Here is a 15,546-nt window from a genome sequence, read left to right on the forward strand (position 1 = left end):
TTGTAGCTGAGCAGAATCAGACAGTTATAGAGGTGCAGAGGACAGACTCGATGACTGCGGAGTAGAACTGCATCAGCAGCCTCTGTGGCAGATTGAACTTCCCCAGTTGGGGAAGGAAGTACAACCTCTGCTGGGCCTTCTTCACAATGGAGTCTATGTGGGGCTCCCACTTCAGGTCCTGTGAGATGGTGGTGCCCAGGAACCTGAATGACTCCACTGTTGCCACAGTGCTGTTCATGATGGCGAGTGGGGATAATGCTGGGGTGTTTCTTCTAAAGTCCACAATCATCTCCACCGTTTTGAGCCTGTTCAGCTCCAGGTTGTTGTGACTGGAGGAGGTGTGGGATGATGATGTTGAAGACCAAGCTAAAGTCCGCAAACAGGATCCTCGCATAAGTCCCTGGTTTGTCCAGATGTTGCAGGATGTAGTGCAGTCCCATTATTTATTTATTATTTATTATTTAGTTACTGGACTAGTCGTGTCTGGACTTGAGGAAACAGGTAACTAAAGTTCACCAGGAAATCACAGATGAAACATTGATTAAGAACCTGGAATCTGTTCTCGAGCATTTGTTCCTTTTATGCTTCACTAACCACCAGATTACGAACAGGTTCATGGTTCTGGGTTAGTGGCGCTGAGTGGCACCTCCTCTGGGCCGTAGGAGTATTGTCCCTGTGGGTCGTGACTGTATCTCCGCTCTAGAAGCGACTCCAGCCGCTCTATGCTGATGGACAGGCAGCCGCTCTTTCCGTCATGGAACCGGTTGGTCCAGATAGACCCTGTGCACGTCTGCAGTGACGGTTGAGTCTAAAATGTCATGCACTGGCACGCAAGATTACTCCTCAGCCCTACCAGTCAACCAAATACATTGTGCCTCTGGATCATTTGGAGTCCAGCAGAACCTGGACAGAATGTGCTGGGGAACCATCTATGTCCAAAGGTGGAGGAGCTGAGACTGACGGACTCTGCAGGGTGTAAGTGCAGTAGGGCTTGAGGTGCGAGACATGAAATGTGGTGGTAACCGTAGGTGATAAGAACCGGGGTTGAGCCTGGAGTCGGACGTGCGCGGAGGTGTAATGGTAGAAAAGCTTAAGAGACTTTGTCAAACAGTTTGTAAAAGAAACTATATAACATTTTTAATTAAAAGTAAGATAATTGCAACATCTTTTCATTTGAGACTGGCTTTGTAACTTTTAAATTACAACTCCAAGGTTTAAAACGTTTTTTTAATTATATGCAGTTATGTATATTATGTATATTATATTTAAATAATGTATTTTATTCATTACATATATAATTATACATAAGAAAAATGTATATATACTGTACATGTGTATGTGATGGAAATATGGAAAATATAATGAAAAAAATCTATACAATGGAAGAAGGACATGAATACCAATATTTCAAATTCTTATATTTTTGTCACATCCATAAAAGGAATCACAAATGCCAGCAATACACAGGCAAAAGTTTGCATCCCCCCATGTAACGTAGGATATAATTACACTTCATGCACAAAGTGTACAGTACTGAATGCAGTTAAACCAAAATGAATCAAGCTTGTAAGGTATTTGCCCCAGTAAAATCCGACCAAAGCTTGTGTGTGATCACTTCTGAATCCTTACTCAAACATTTTATTAATCTTCTGGATTTATCAGTTCTTTAGGCTGCTTGTCGTTCAGCACAGGGATTAATTTGAAGGTTAAGCACAATTGTCTGTGTACCACCTTTTCACGCCTATTTAAAAAGTACTAAGAGTAGCATTGAGGGAGAAACATCTCGCTGTTTTCACAGCTGAAAATGTTGAAGAACCGCAGGTCAGTTAATCTGTTAAAAATGTTGTGATTATGTGTTCAGTGTAACATGATTTGGAACATGCACCAAGTCAGGACTAGAATAATTCGTAACAACATGCAGAATAGACAGATCCACTAAGCTTAGGGTTCTGAAAGGGTATGGTGTTAAGAGCAGGTAAGGAGAGTAAATGGACAGGAAGATACCCTTAAAAGAGGGTCAGGGAGAAAGTTAAGTTCTTCCTACTAGTGGTAAGACAAGTCTGTATGCTTTCTCCTTACCTTTTAAACTCGTGGACTGAACACATTGTGAGAGAAGACGGACCGGGAGAAAAGCGTATTGGAAATCAGTGGATGGAGCGTCAAGAATCTTCAATATGCTGATGACACCACACCGACAGCAGAGGATGAAGAACGACTTAAAAAGTCAAGGCGGGTAGCAAAAATCAGATGGATTGACTTAATCACTGCGATAATGGGCACAAGCTTTTCAACACAAAGTCGCAAGTGGAGGACAAAAATTCCTCTATTTACTGCACACCTTCCTGTATTTACATGATCACCAGGCAAGGACGTTCTCTCGATGGCCCTTAACAGCAAGGAGAATCAACTGGTGCCAGACACTCCGGAAAGAATCTTCACCAGTGTGAATCGTAACACAGAGTGCTCATCTACTGCGCTATTCCAGTAACACCCCGCCATACCTCGGGGGCTGCTCTCTCTCCTCTGGTCTCATCATGTCGTGCAATATATACACTGAATATTTATTGATGAAAAGTCTGTATATGAACAAGTGCAACAAACTGAAGAAAGCACAAGGAGCAGAATCCAGCTCAATGTGAGGAATGTCGTTTTCGTGTTCTGCGTGCGTTCGTGCACGATTCCTCCCACGGTCCGGATATGTTTTTTAGGTGAACTGGTGACTGAAACTAGTGTGTGGGCGTATGGCTGCCTGAGATGGATTGATCTCTAGTACAGAGTGTACGTTGTACCACACCCTATGCTTTCTGGATACGGTTCGGACCCCCGCCACCCTGCATTTGAGAAGCGGTTATTGTACATGAAGGAATAGGGAAAACACAAAAATGAATTGGTGCCGATTAGCACGTTGCGCTGCCATTGGTCCTACAGCCTAATGAAAAAACTGGGAGAAGAGCAGAAACACATAGCTTGACACATGATGGAGAGAAACAAGCAAGCTGAAACAGAAGCAAGGTGAAGGATTGCACAACAGGCAGCACCCCATATGTTCACTGCTGCACTATTATATGGCGACTGATCACAGTGCACAAGGTTTAATATTGTTACTTACCAAACACTTAATGAGCACAGATGTGAACAAAATAATTCTATCTTAAGTAAATTGTTAAAATTATATGTAGTCGTTTGTGTTTCAGAAAGAGCACACTAAGTAAACCCATAGAACATCCTTCTAACCTGAGCTCTGCCAATAAGCCCATGTGTATGTATTCCCTGTTTGTTTTGGTGTGTTAAAGTGCACGCATTCCGGGTGAACTAGTTTGGTGATGTCAGTCCTATTGCGGCGATAATTTGCACACCACCTGATATGTTTGACTGCGTCATTTTCCTGATTAAACGTTGCCTCTTTATTTATTACCAGCTCATCAAAAATTGCTTAATGACAGAGGGCATTAGTGAGAACATATAAATGAAACGCCAAGATCACACCAGATACACCGGGTGCTACCAGCTGGTTTCCATCAATGAAGAAAGTGGAGGGAAAAAGATGATTTTTTGCTTTTTTCTCTACAGGACTGAAGACTGAGTTTCACCTTTCATTCCATAACCTGAAATGACTTTAAGGGGACTTGGGAAAGTTTTACCTCCGGGTTTTTCCATTCTTTTATTATTTTGCATTTTTCTATATGCATTTTTATGGCAGCAGCTGGGGACACATGCTGTTAGGTAAGTTTTTAGAATGGCTCAATATACTGTAAATTTGGATACAATGAAAAATGGCAGTGAATGGCAAATTCAATTTCAAATATTTACTTAAATCTATAGGTCGCAGTACTAATATTTTAATAATCTATTATTTTTACATTATTTCCGGTGTTTCTTTAAAACTTCTTGAAAATATCCAACGGCATTTGTTAAATTGATTCTCTTTCTCGGTTGTATCATTAACTACACGAAACATAAAAATGTTTTTTAATAAAACACAACAATGTTTTATAATATCTAACTACTACTACCTGTATAAATGCATTTTAAATATTTTTTTCTACTGAAAGGTAATTGAGTGGGTACCTAAAATTCTCCTTCTGCCTAAAGGCGGAATATATACAGTATATAAAATGTTTTTAGCAAGTCTCTTTAAGTTACTGTGGAGGAATCCAGTGGTATCCAACTACTCATAACTGATTTTTCCTCTCTGTTTTCATTTTTCTATGTGGAACATTTCTATTTTAAATTTCCTTGTGTTTATTCGTGAGGTGAAAATCAGTATATTCCAGTGCAATGCAATGTTAAAGTGTTGCCACTTAGATGTAAAATGTTCTTTCCTGTCATCCTGCATCTAGAAAGTTTTTCCACCCGAATGTAGTGACAACTTACTTCACTTCACCTGAGAGTAATGACCAACAGATGAATGACAAATTGAGCTTGTTTTCGTGGAGACACGGCGTCAAACCAACCCCAGGTATGATGCTGAACATGCCCTCCTTGAAACTTAGAACCTCTAAATAGTCAGGCGAATCCACAAAGAAAGATGAAATGCACGAGAAATCTTCTCCTACTGTACTTGATCTCCAAGCTAAGAGCAATGGCTCTGTCTGTTATTTCAGAGAATTTCAGCGAGACAAATGAAACCAACAGTGCTGAAGCTAGGACTCACACCGGAGCCAAACCAACAATCAAAGCCCATCCTGTTTCAAGGAGACTGTCATACACCGTAAATAAAAAAGGAAACTCTAAATTCGGACTGTCCACCGTTCATCACACGGCAAATATTACGACTGGTCCCATCATGAACAAAAAGTCCTTCAGTAAAATGCCAAAGTGGGATTTTGAGGAGAAGTACATTCAGGATACTCATCCCAAACAAATGGTGAGGACTATTCTTTTGCTTTTAAGTACTTTAGAACACCATCTCTTGTCCATACATAGCACGGCTTTCGCACCACCACCTGAAATTTTAACACATAACATTTGAGTGAAATGCAGTCCGAGGACATGTGAAAAACCTTGTTCAATCGTGTAACTCCTGTTTTCTAGACTTGTCAAGAATCTTTAAGGAACACTGCAGACCCTGAGTTCAACAGATCCTTTATTCCCAACATCCAACTTTTCATGCACCGAGAACACCTCAACATGAGCGAGTGGAACCGTCTGACACACTTCAACAATCCTTTTGGCTTCATGGGGTACCACTACAAGGGTGAGTAAGGAGAATTACAATGTTGGGAAGGTTGTGTTCAGTCTTGGTATTTTTTTTTTTTTTTTTAAATTTCCTTAATGTTTATCACTTTTTAAATGTAACGTTTCTACACAGATGTTAAAACGGCAGTGGATCTGATCCCGAAAACGGCTGATAATTTCCTAACAGTTCCCAGAAATGATAAATCTAAATGTATACGCTGTGCTGTTGTGGGCACAGGTGGGATTCTCAGTGGTTCCTTGATGGGCAAGGAGATTGATTCCCATGACTATGTGTTCAGGTGAGCAAAACCTTAACGTTGTAACAAGATGCATACAAGATCACACGGCAGAAATGACAACAGGTACTTCTGGTCCGTGGCTTTTTTTTGTGTTATATTTATGAAAAGAAGGGCTTTGGGTGTGCTAAGGATCTCATGATATTCCAGACACACTTGAGATCTTTTTCACTTTTTTTTTCAGCAAGTAATTATACAAAATTTGTGGTTGTGTTTACACAGACCATTGAAATGTTTGTTACACTGTGGGTAATGCATGCTTATATGTACATTATGTATAGCGAAGCACATAAAGCATGTACTGAATCCCTCCTCGGGTGTGACTATTGATGCACATTGTGAAGATAAAAATATTTATAACATGGAAAGTACGTAAGTAGTTGCTCTTGCGCAAAAAGGCTGTGTTTTTTTTAAGTTAGGTGTGGCAAAGGTTTTCAGTGCAGAGTCTTGTTTGATGTTCAGTTCTTTAATTCTGTTTGTAATGTTCCTGACTGCTTGCAGTAGCAAGCCAAGAAACACGTTTTGCTGTCAGCATATATTCTATTCATCATGTTGAAACACGGACACAGAGAACAACATATTTTATGGCAGAGTGCAGCATAACTTTCTCCAAAGACAAAGGATGGAATGCGTACATAAATTTCGATGTGCCTTTCAGTGTTTTGACAAACTAACTTGCAGCTGTTTTTCATTACTTAAATATAACAAGGAATTATTAACCAATATACATTCTCACTGGGGTTCTAAGTCTTCTGGATGAGACCACGTCATGTAGGAAACTGGTTTCAACATCTCGCTTCACGTGTTGGAAGCGTCTTCAGGGAGCTTCCACATCTTGCAAAGGCTGGATGTGAACTGAAGTGTTCGATGAGGGTGGGTATTTACAGCCGGGGTCATGGGCGGAGATTGTAGCGGGTGGTCCCGTTGGGTGGTGCCCCTGCTGTGTTTTCCACCTGCGCTGCATCTTTCGGGTTACTGACCGGCTCGTTGATCTGAGTTGCCGTGTGAGGCGGTCGGGTAGTCGTGGGTCTGGAGTGAAGATTCGAAATAAGGGGCGTCCAGGTCCTTGATAGTCTGAAACCCTCTTCTCAGTTGAAGTTATCTGGGTGCTTCTCTGTCTCGATCGCTCCTCTTACCATGCGATTCTTGCATCCCGGAACTGACACAAGAACTGTGGTCTCTTCGAAGTTGATCAAGTGCCTAGTCCGCAGCGAGTGTTCAGCTACTGCTGAATTGGTGTTATTGTTTTTCGTTGCCCTTATATGTTCCTGGAGCCGGATGGAGATAAGTCGTCCTGTCTGGCCTATGTAGGTTTTGCCGCAGCTGCAGGGTATTTAGTAGACTCCGCTGGTCTTCAGTGGTAGGCTGTCCTTTACTGTACCAAGCAGGCGGTGGTCTTGATGTCGTGCTTCTTGAGTAACCTGCTTATCTTGTCGGTGGTGCCTTTAACATAGGGGAGTTAGGCTGTTCTAGCCGGTTCGGTCGCTGTTTCCTGAAGATGCTTCCAACACGGGAAGTAAAATGTCGGAACCAGTTTCGTACACGACGCGATCTCATCCTGAAGACTTAGAACCCCAGTCAGTTGACACCGGCCGCGGAAGCCTACGTGTTGTGATAATACATGTTAATTTAGCTGATGCTTTTCTCAGAATCAGCTTACAATGTTAAGGTTACAATTTCTTAACCCATTTGTGTACCTGAGTAATTTTTACTTGACTGATTTAGGGTAAATACCTTGCTCAAGGATACTGCAGTTGGAGGTGGGGATCAGACCTGCAACCTTTGGACTCAAAGGCAATAGCTCTAACTGCTACAGTAGCAGCTGTCCCAAATATGTTGAATTCAATCATGCATGGTATTTTTGGCTTTCAGCTGAGAAGAGTTTTTGTGCATTTATTATAAATTTCTTGTGCTCTTGCTGATGTCCATATTTTTCTCAGCAACCGAAATAACATGTAGTATATATGTAACATGTAATATGGTATGTCTTCAAATGCAGTATCAAAATATAGACAAACTAAATCTGTACCTTTTGTCCAAAGTTTTAACATGGATGTGTCAGCAAATACATGCAGAGAACTGCAGCTGCAAATGTATTAATACATTTAAAACAGTCACGCCCACACCCTCGTGCCCATCGACTGCACCTGCCCTGAATTAGAGCCCAGGGTATAAAGGAAGCCGTGCTGGCTCACCTGGTTGCAGAACCTTGTCGAGTACACCCGCTTCTCCTGCGATAGTGACAGAACCCTGCTTACCTCCTCGGTCTTCCCGACCCTCGTTCTTTCCCCTTCCTTCCCTGTTCTCTCCCTTCCCGACCCTCGCCGTTTGTTACCACAATTAACGAACCCACGATTGGGTCCACACCAATTCCTCGGTCTCCTGCCCTTGTTCATAAGAACAAAAATTTTTCTAGTTTGTAAATTAATCATTGAATTTTTTTTAAAAAAACTGTTCTTCCAGATTTTTTGCCATAAGTAATGAACCTTAAGTTGACCTTTGACACTCTTCTTAGGCCCACTCTTAACAATTTCACTGATGTATAAAAATAAAATGTACCCCATTAGATTACTTTTGGTGGCACAAATGTTAAATATGGACCAGTCTTTTTTTAAGGATCACAATTGAAGGCGCTATTGTTTTGCTCGTGTGGGGTTCATTTTTATGTGGTGATGCTCCCTTGGTAGTTGAGTAGTTGCACAGCCCTGACTGGATAATACTTTGCAGCACAATTTTGAAAGTTCTTACATTTTTCAAAGCACAGTGGCTCGCCTGCGCATAGAAACTGTCACCTCACCAGTTTTATTTGTTACATTCACATATTTACCACTTAACATTTAGTAATGTGACTGAGAGGACTAAATGACTTGTTCTTTCTGCAGAATGAATGGAGCTGTTATCAAAGGTTATGAAGAGGATGTAGGAAATCGAACTTCGGTGTATGTTCACACAATGCACTCCACCAGAGCTTCACTTTACCTACTAGAAAAGTACGGTTTCAAGAGTATTCCTAGGGATGAGGTATGTACTGTAAGCTGATAATGCGAGAACGCCACCTTTGCACGTTCTTTCATTTGTAAACACTGAAAAATAAAAATAAAACCCATCTCCCCAACTGTTCTCTTGTTAAACTGCAACCCCAGCGCCTTTCTTGATGATGTTATGGTTCGCACATTATTTGATCTCACATATTTGGCGAAGAAATTAATTTTAATGTTGCGCTCTACACCCGAAGTTCCCTCTGCAAATATTTGGATGACTGAGGTATTTAAATTTCTCCCACTTGACAAATTGACATATGATGTCCATGACAATCCTAATGAATTCTGTAAAATTTGGAGAAGCTTCTGGAAGTTACGGGAAAGTGCCACGTGATCATACCAGTGATAAATTGATAAATCTTTCGGCCATGATCCCTCGCTTTATGTATGTGGACATCTTTGCCCATTCTCGGTCTACCGTCAATCTGTATGCTGTTTTGACCCTGTGCTGCTTATAAAAACAACTTTTCTAAAGAAAAAGAAAAATAAAAACCATTCCTGTCAATTTTCCAAAGCTTAGATTTCTCTGAAATGGATGTTTAAATCAGTGTAATAGTTTGGGGGTTTTCTATTCGAGATCACATAAAATTTTAAAATTTAGACCACTCAAATACTGGATTCTTTTCTAATTTTTTTTTTTTGTATTTTTGCTGCAGAATGCATGAGAGATGGAAGAAGTAAAAGATGACTGTTTAAATAGTATTGCAGTCGAGCTGTGTCAACATAACTCTGACTTGCCCCCCCCTTTTTTGTGCAGAACATAAAATATGTGTTGATACCAGAGGGAGTGAGAGATTTCCAGTGGCTTCTTGGACTACTTCAGAAGAAACCAATACCCGAGGGGGACTATTCTGGTATTCGGTAACGGCCCTGCTGTTATTACATTTTGGTCAGGGGGCCAGGAAAGGAGATGAAAGAACACAAGAGCAGTAATTAAATGCGGTGTGATACTTTCAATGGCAAATTAAAAATTTTATGCCCAAAGTCATGAAAAGCACAGTTTGGTAAACACATTTCATTTGCTAGAAAAGCTGTGTCCACGCTAATGTGAACAATGCTGGTTGAGAAAGAAATTCACACAAATTTTAGGTAGGCTAATAAAAGACAGCAAAAGTGCTGCCCCACATCCATGTTCTCTAGCAATGGCCGGCGGTGACAGACGAATCCCGCGTTGACAGAGGATGATGCCCATCTGCCGCGACGATCGAGACGTTCCGTGCCGAGCCGGGGATCCGAGATGCCATTTACCAACATTATAATTAGTTGTTAAACACAGGCTTACAAATTGTTACTTTCTAGAATGCCCAGGAGGGGTGGGCAACCACTGGCCCGTGGACCCCCCAGAGGTTTTTTTCTCCCTCAACCTTCAGTTGAGAGTTTTTGTTCCTTTCCCCGTTGGCCAGCAGGTGCACTTATAGCTCTATAATAAGTTCTTCATTATGGTAGCCATTAGTTGACTGTCTTCTTGTTTGCATCAATTTTTCTTGCTGTATGCCTGTGTTAAAGCGCCCTGTGTCACTGCGTGAGAAGAGCGCTCTATAAAAAATAAACATAATAAAATAAATAAATAATGCTGCATCCGCGGGTTGTTGCAGCTGAAACTTGGGTCAGCGGCAACAAAGCTGACTTGAGAAATTCCCGTGAACGTACTGAGAAAATTCTAAAAAAATCCCAGGATCTGTAGCTGTGGGTTGAGTATAGAAACCTTCAGTCCACCAGTGAAATGTGAAGGCAGCAAAGTTGTGAGCTTTTTCCCCCAGCGCTTCAGTTCTCAGGTGCTTGACCAGCAAACCTCATCTCCCGATCACCTTAGAAAAAGTCTGTGGGGATACTGACAGGTGCCGGTGGTTCATAGGAAATTGTCAGAATAAACAGAAGTCAGGGTAATTCTCAGAATAAACGGAAAGTTCTTTTTTGAAGAATCTATGTTTTTTTAAACTTGTATATATCGCACTGCATAGCTGAAAACCTCTTACATTGACATAATAGGACAAATGGGTGGGAAAGTATTCAGTGCAGTTTAGCAAATGCTTGCAAGTTCCTTTTTCCCACGTGCGGTTTCATTATGGTGCTGTTTATAGCGGGATTTTCATTAAAGACCTTAGAGAGGGCTCTAGGGAATATGTGAGCTTATTTACTGGATGTCAACATATCAGTGTGGAAAGGTGAATCAAAATATGCGGACATACTGGTAGCGTCACTTTTTCCTTGTTGACACTTCAACCCAAAGCTATTAAACATCTAATTAAAAGAGTAACATGACAGTAACCGGTTTGGGTTGGTGAACATCTATAGTATCGGATAGCTGTTCAAATACAGTAGCTATTCCTCCAACCTTTGCAACTCGGTTTATTTTTTACGATATGCCTTTACGATGAACACTTTCATCTTAACGCAGATTTAAAAACACAGATGAGCTCAATGATCACTTTTGCCCCACTTTCCCATGAGATAATTTAATTAAAAAACTAGATTCTCTAGTTTCCTCTTTCCTGCATTACGCTGAAGGGTTTTTATTTTTAATTTATGATTTACTTTACTAGCTAATAGTTGCTGAAAAATTGCTTAATAGTTGCTTGCAGCCTTTCAGGTAGGCCATTGAAAATTAATTCAGTGCCCTTTTTTTCTAGACCTTGGACCTACTACCCTGATAACATGGATTTAAACAGGTTCTATGTCCTGCACCCAGATTTCCTACGATACGTGAAGAACCGGTAAGAAGTGTGTGAAACGTTGAGATCTGTGCTGGCGGGTTTTTAAATGCATCAGAGAGTGACGTGTTATTTGGCGGTCGCTGATCAGTGTTTTTGCCTCTTCTGGACAAAGTGTCAAGCATGCCAGTGTTGTCTTTTTACTGACACACAGGTTCCTGAAGTCCAAAATTCTGCAGTCTCCCTCCTGGCACGTTTACCGACCTACCAATGGAGCATTCACCTTGTTTCTGGCCCTGCACGCCTGTGACGTGGTAAGCTTTTCCTCTGCTTTGAACGGGACTCTCAGGATTTACTGTTGCTTCTTAACTTGCAGTGACTCTTGTCTGTGTTCTCAGCTGCTGCTTTTCTGGTTTCAGGTGGATGCATATGGATTCGTTACGGCCGACTACAGCAAGTATTCCAACTACTACTATGACAAATTGAAAGCAAAGGTTACTTTTTACGGCAACCACGACTATAACTTGGAAATGAATTTATGGAAGAAACTGCACGACTCCGAGATCATCAGGCTCTATCAAAGACAAGAGGACACGGAAGACAGTAGAAACAAAACATCAAAGCATTGAATGACAGCTTACGGGAAAAATTTTTCATGATTTTATGAGAAACGTTTCATAATTTCACCCATTTGTAGAAAATGTTCTGAATATACAATGTATCAATAAAAATGTAGCATAATTTTTTAAAAGATGACATCAGATCACCGAAATTATGTTATTTAATTGCTCCTGTAGTGTTCACACATATCTCAGGGGCTGGCAGAACGTGGCGTTGTAGACCTCATTTTATTTTTTTTCTAATGGTAGCATTTTCATTGCTATTCTGTTGAAGACTCTGTATAAAGTGTTGCTGTTTCTAATTTATTTTCTCCACTTCTTGGCAAAGCATTCTGAAAAGACATGTTTACTCCGTACTTTTCCAAGAAGGCACATGCAGGTACACAAATATTCAATATTTATTGTAGCTATTGTTCTGCTCTGCAGATGGGAGAAACAGTGCAAAGTATGAAAGAATTTTACGGAATTTTCTCTTTTTGTAAACTTTGAAAAAGCAAAGAGTTATGCAAGTAACATAATGTGGAGTTCCTTTGTGTGTGTGTGTGTGTGTGTGTGTGTGTGTGTGTGTTGAAAGAAAGGGTAAAATGTGATTGATTGCTGCACGGTTTAAATTTTTCATTAGCATTTTATTTTGACATGATTTTGCCTCATATTTATTCCTGTAAAGTTGTCACATACTGTATAAGACTGACTAACTTATGCTTTTTGATTCTGATTAAACTCTTCTGGTTTCTAGTTCTCATGAAATGGCATCTACTTCTTGTACTTTGTTTTTGTTTTTTTTTGTTTTGACACTACACTTTCAGTTCTCAATATAAAAAAAATTACGAATATTTTTTTACACTTGAGAATAAAAAAGAAAGGAATACAGCGAATCGTTTTTTTTGTTTGAAAAAAGCTTTTGATTCACCTAAATGTTGAAGGACATTGCAGTCATTTTTGTGCACCAGCTAGAACAACGGGACTTGGTGAACTCAGCCGGAGAGCTCAGAACATGACAATGCTTAAAGTGACAATGTGCTTGGGTGGAGCAGTCCAACTCTAGTTACAAAAGGTGGCACGCTGGTGAGTGTTGTATACTCTTACAGCAGTGGTATAAAAGCTGTTCCTCCACCTAGCAGTGCGGGTTCGAATAGACCTGAGCCGCTTTCCAGATGGCAGAAAAGAGAAAAGTGCCCGTGCGGGGTGACTGTGATCTTTCACGATGCGCATCGTCTCTCTGAGGCAGCGTGTGGTGTAGGTGTCCTCGACTGCTGGTAGCTGTGTGCCGATGAGGTCCACATGTTACACGGCATGGAAATCAAACTGCGGAAAGAAATAAACCAAAAATCCGGAGAAAAATCACCTTAGTTTAGTGAGATTTCTCAATTAAATATCCATTTAAAATATTTCACACTGTAAGTGGGGAAAAGATATGAAAGATAATGACAATGTCATCATTAACAGAAGTTTAAATCTTCATGTAACATTGTGTACAAACCAAAATAAGTCTATCTGCTAAACACACGGGCAGCCTGAAGCCACTTGCGCCGAGCGACCCGGAGCCTAACCCGGTAACACAGGGCGTAAGGCTGGAGGGGGAGGGGACGCACCCGGTGCGGGACACCGGTCCATCACAAGACACCCCGAGCCTCGAACCCCAGAGCCACCAGAGAGCGGGACCCGGCCAAGCCTGCTGTGCCGCCGCACCCCCCATCTGCTAAACAGCAGGTATATAAGTTAACGTGCAGCCCCACTCATCTCAAAGGACACGAACAACATTACAAAATAAGGGTCAGCTGTTAGTGTAGCGGTTAGACCTGGTGCCTTTGGACCTAAAAGGTTGCAGGTTTGAATGTCACCTCCAGCTGTAGCACCCTTGAGCAAGGAAATTACCTTAATTTGCTCCAGTAAAAATTAACTGTGCAAATTAGTAAATAACTGTAGGTATCTTAACATTGTAAACTGCTTTGGAGAAAAATGTCAGCTAAATGAATTAACGTGAGGTTAAAAAGCACGGATATCTGACCTGTCCCCTTACGGGTCTGAGTCAATCCGTTTGACTAAGTGTCTGGCCCACATCTTAAACACTAACTTCACACACACACACACACACACATCATCTGAAACCGCTTGTCGTGGGGAGCTGGAGCCAAACCTGGCAACACAGGGCGAAAGTAAACACTAGCTTACTTTACTTAAAGTCCAAACATCAAAGCAATTCTCAATCCTATTCATAATTCCTAATCCCAGGTTTACCCCTTATGTAAAATAATGTTTGAACGGAGTAATTTGAGGTGTGACTCTGTCAACGAAAATAATAGGTTTGTAGTTGCTGGCCCCATAATCATGGTATAAGTCATCACACACATTGTCCCCAGAGGGCAAAAGAAGAATAAGAATGTTTAACTTGGCATTATTTTAATATCTCTGTTTGGCACAGGGAAGCGGCTGGCGGCGAACTGGTTGGAGTGGCTGCCCTTGGCTCCGAAGGTCGCCGGCTCGATCCCCGCTTCCAGCTGTAGTGCCTTGCAGCAAGGTGCTTGCCCTGCGATTGCTCCGGTACCTTCGCCCGGCTGTGTGCCTGGGTGACTAGTTGTGGCCCTGCGATGGACTGACGTCCCATCCAGGGTGTGCCCCCCTCTTCAGCCTTGCACCCAATGTCTCCGGGAGAGGTTTCGGCTCACCGCGACCCCCTTCGGGACAAATAATTATTGAAATTGGTCGATCGGTTTGTTGTTTAGCGCGGCCCTTTGTAAACATTCAGATTTACTTATTTCAACCGCAATTGCTGCAGCTTCTGCAACTGTACTCCTTCCATCTGCCCTGGAAATACATGTGCTTAGTTACTTCATTTTGTTAACTTTGGCCAATTTATAAATATATTACTTTCACCTATAGGTTTTAAAAGAGAGGATTGTTGCGAGAGTTCAGTATAGGTACATATCACATTAGTGGCTATTGAAGACATGTAGTTTCTGTAGCAGTTTTCACATCACAGCGAGATGCGAAGATAGTCATGTTACCCCTCGTTTCGGAAAACACCGAGCTATGACTGATCGCGCTGTGAAGGTTTCATTAAAGTCGCTTAAATTTGACTGTAAATACCAAAAAATGTAAGATTAAAAGACACGTGATATCTCACTGCATTGTGTAGTAAACGTGAAAATGTGGACCTTCCTTTCATTAAATGTATTACAACAAATTCAAAATGCTATGTGACTACAGTTCGCCAATTTACTTTTTATGGACTGGCTTTTGTGTAAATATCCTGCCTTAAAGGCCCAATTTTTCTTTTTCTTTGCCAAAAGCATCAACTCTGCAAAACATACTTTTACTGGGAATTTATGTACAGGCTTCAGTTCCACTGCGGGATTGGAAGCTGAATAAACAAAATCGGCTCCTGTAAAACAGGTTACATTAGTGTGACGGCTTGTCTGACTAACCCTGTTTTTACCACATCGCAGTGCCTCACCAGTGCTGCACATTGCGGAAATTTACTATATTCATCGGCAACATACCACAAAATACACTTTACAGAGTCGTCGTTGTTCTCAAACACTAGATGGCGCTGCCGCCACTTAATTGCCGCTACCGATAGGCTGTTAATGGAAGTGTCTCTAAAAGAGGTGAGAACAGTCCAGGAGCGCCCTCAAGTGGAATGCTCAAGTACTGCACTGTCGCATCTTAACTGTCTCAGACTTGCAAGCGTGCCACCTGGAGATAAATACAGTGAAACGTCGGAACTCGAACAATTCGGAACTCAAGTTCAAGTTTCAAG

The 15,546-nt window shown here is 41.4% G+C and overlaps 1 protein-coding gene and 1 long non-coding RNA gene across 2 annotated transcripts; both read left to right on the forward strand.

Annotated features, from left to right (window-relative positions):
* Positions 1–764: 764 nt before the first annotated feature.
* On the forward strand, positions 765–4,479 carry LOC114909195 (uncharacterized). The gene is made up of 3 exons (XR_003797169.1): positions 765–975; positions 3,571–3,723; positions 4,341–4,479. It is a non-coding gene; the product is annotated as an uncharacterized LOC114909195 (long non-coding RNA).
* Positions 4,480–4,582: 103 nt separating this feature from the next.
* LOC108940103 (alpha-N-acetylgalactosaminide alpha-2,6-sialyltransferase 1-like) lies at positions 4,583–12,530 on the forward strand. The gene is made up of 8 exons (XM_029246987.1): positions 4,583–4,867; positions 5,035–5,197; positions 5,312–5,477; positions 8,357–8,495; positions 9,273–9,376; positions 11,146–11,229; positions 11,381–11,480; positions 11,586–12,530. The coding sequence occupies exons 1-8, from the start codon at positions 4,583–4,585 to the stop codon at positions 11,793–11,795; spliced, it is 1,251 nt and encodes a 416-aa protein (XP_029102820.1). The 3' UTR covers positions 11,796–12,530.
* The last annotated feature ends 3,016 nt before the right edge of the window (positions 12,531–15,546 follow it).

Source organism: Scleropages formosus, chromosome 20, assembly GCF_900964775.1.
Source record: "Scleropages formosus chromosome 20, fSclFor1.1, whole genome shotgun sequence".
Lineage (NCBI taxonomy): Eukaryota > Metazoa > Chordata > Actinopteri > Osteoglossiformes > Osteoglossidae > Scleropages > Scleropages formosus.

Bases quoted from the DNA above. Each gene is read 5' to 3' on its own strand.
- LOC108940103 (XM_029246987.1), top strand. From the start codon at position 4,583: ATGGCTCTGTCTGTTATTTCAGAGAATTTCAGCGAGACAAATGAAACC. The intron at 5,198-5,311 runs GTGAGTAAGGAG...GTTTCTACACAG, and splicing joins CATGGGGTACCACTACAAGG to ATGTTAAAACGGCAGTGGAT. The intron at 5,478-8,356 runs GTGAGCAAAACC...TTCTTTCTGCAG, and splicing joins TCCCATGACTATGTGTTCAG to AATGAATGGAGCTGTTATCA.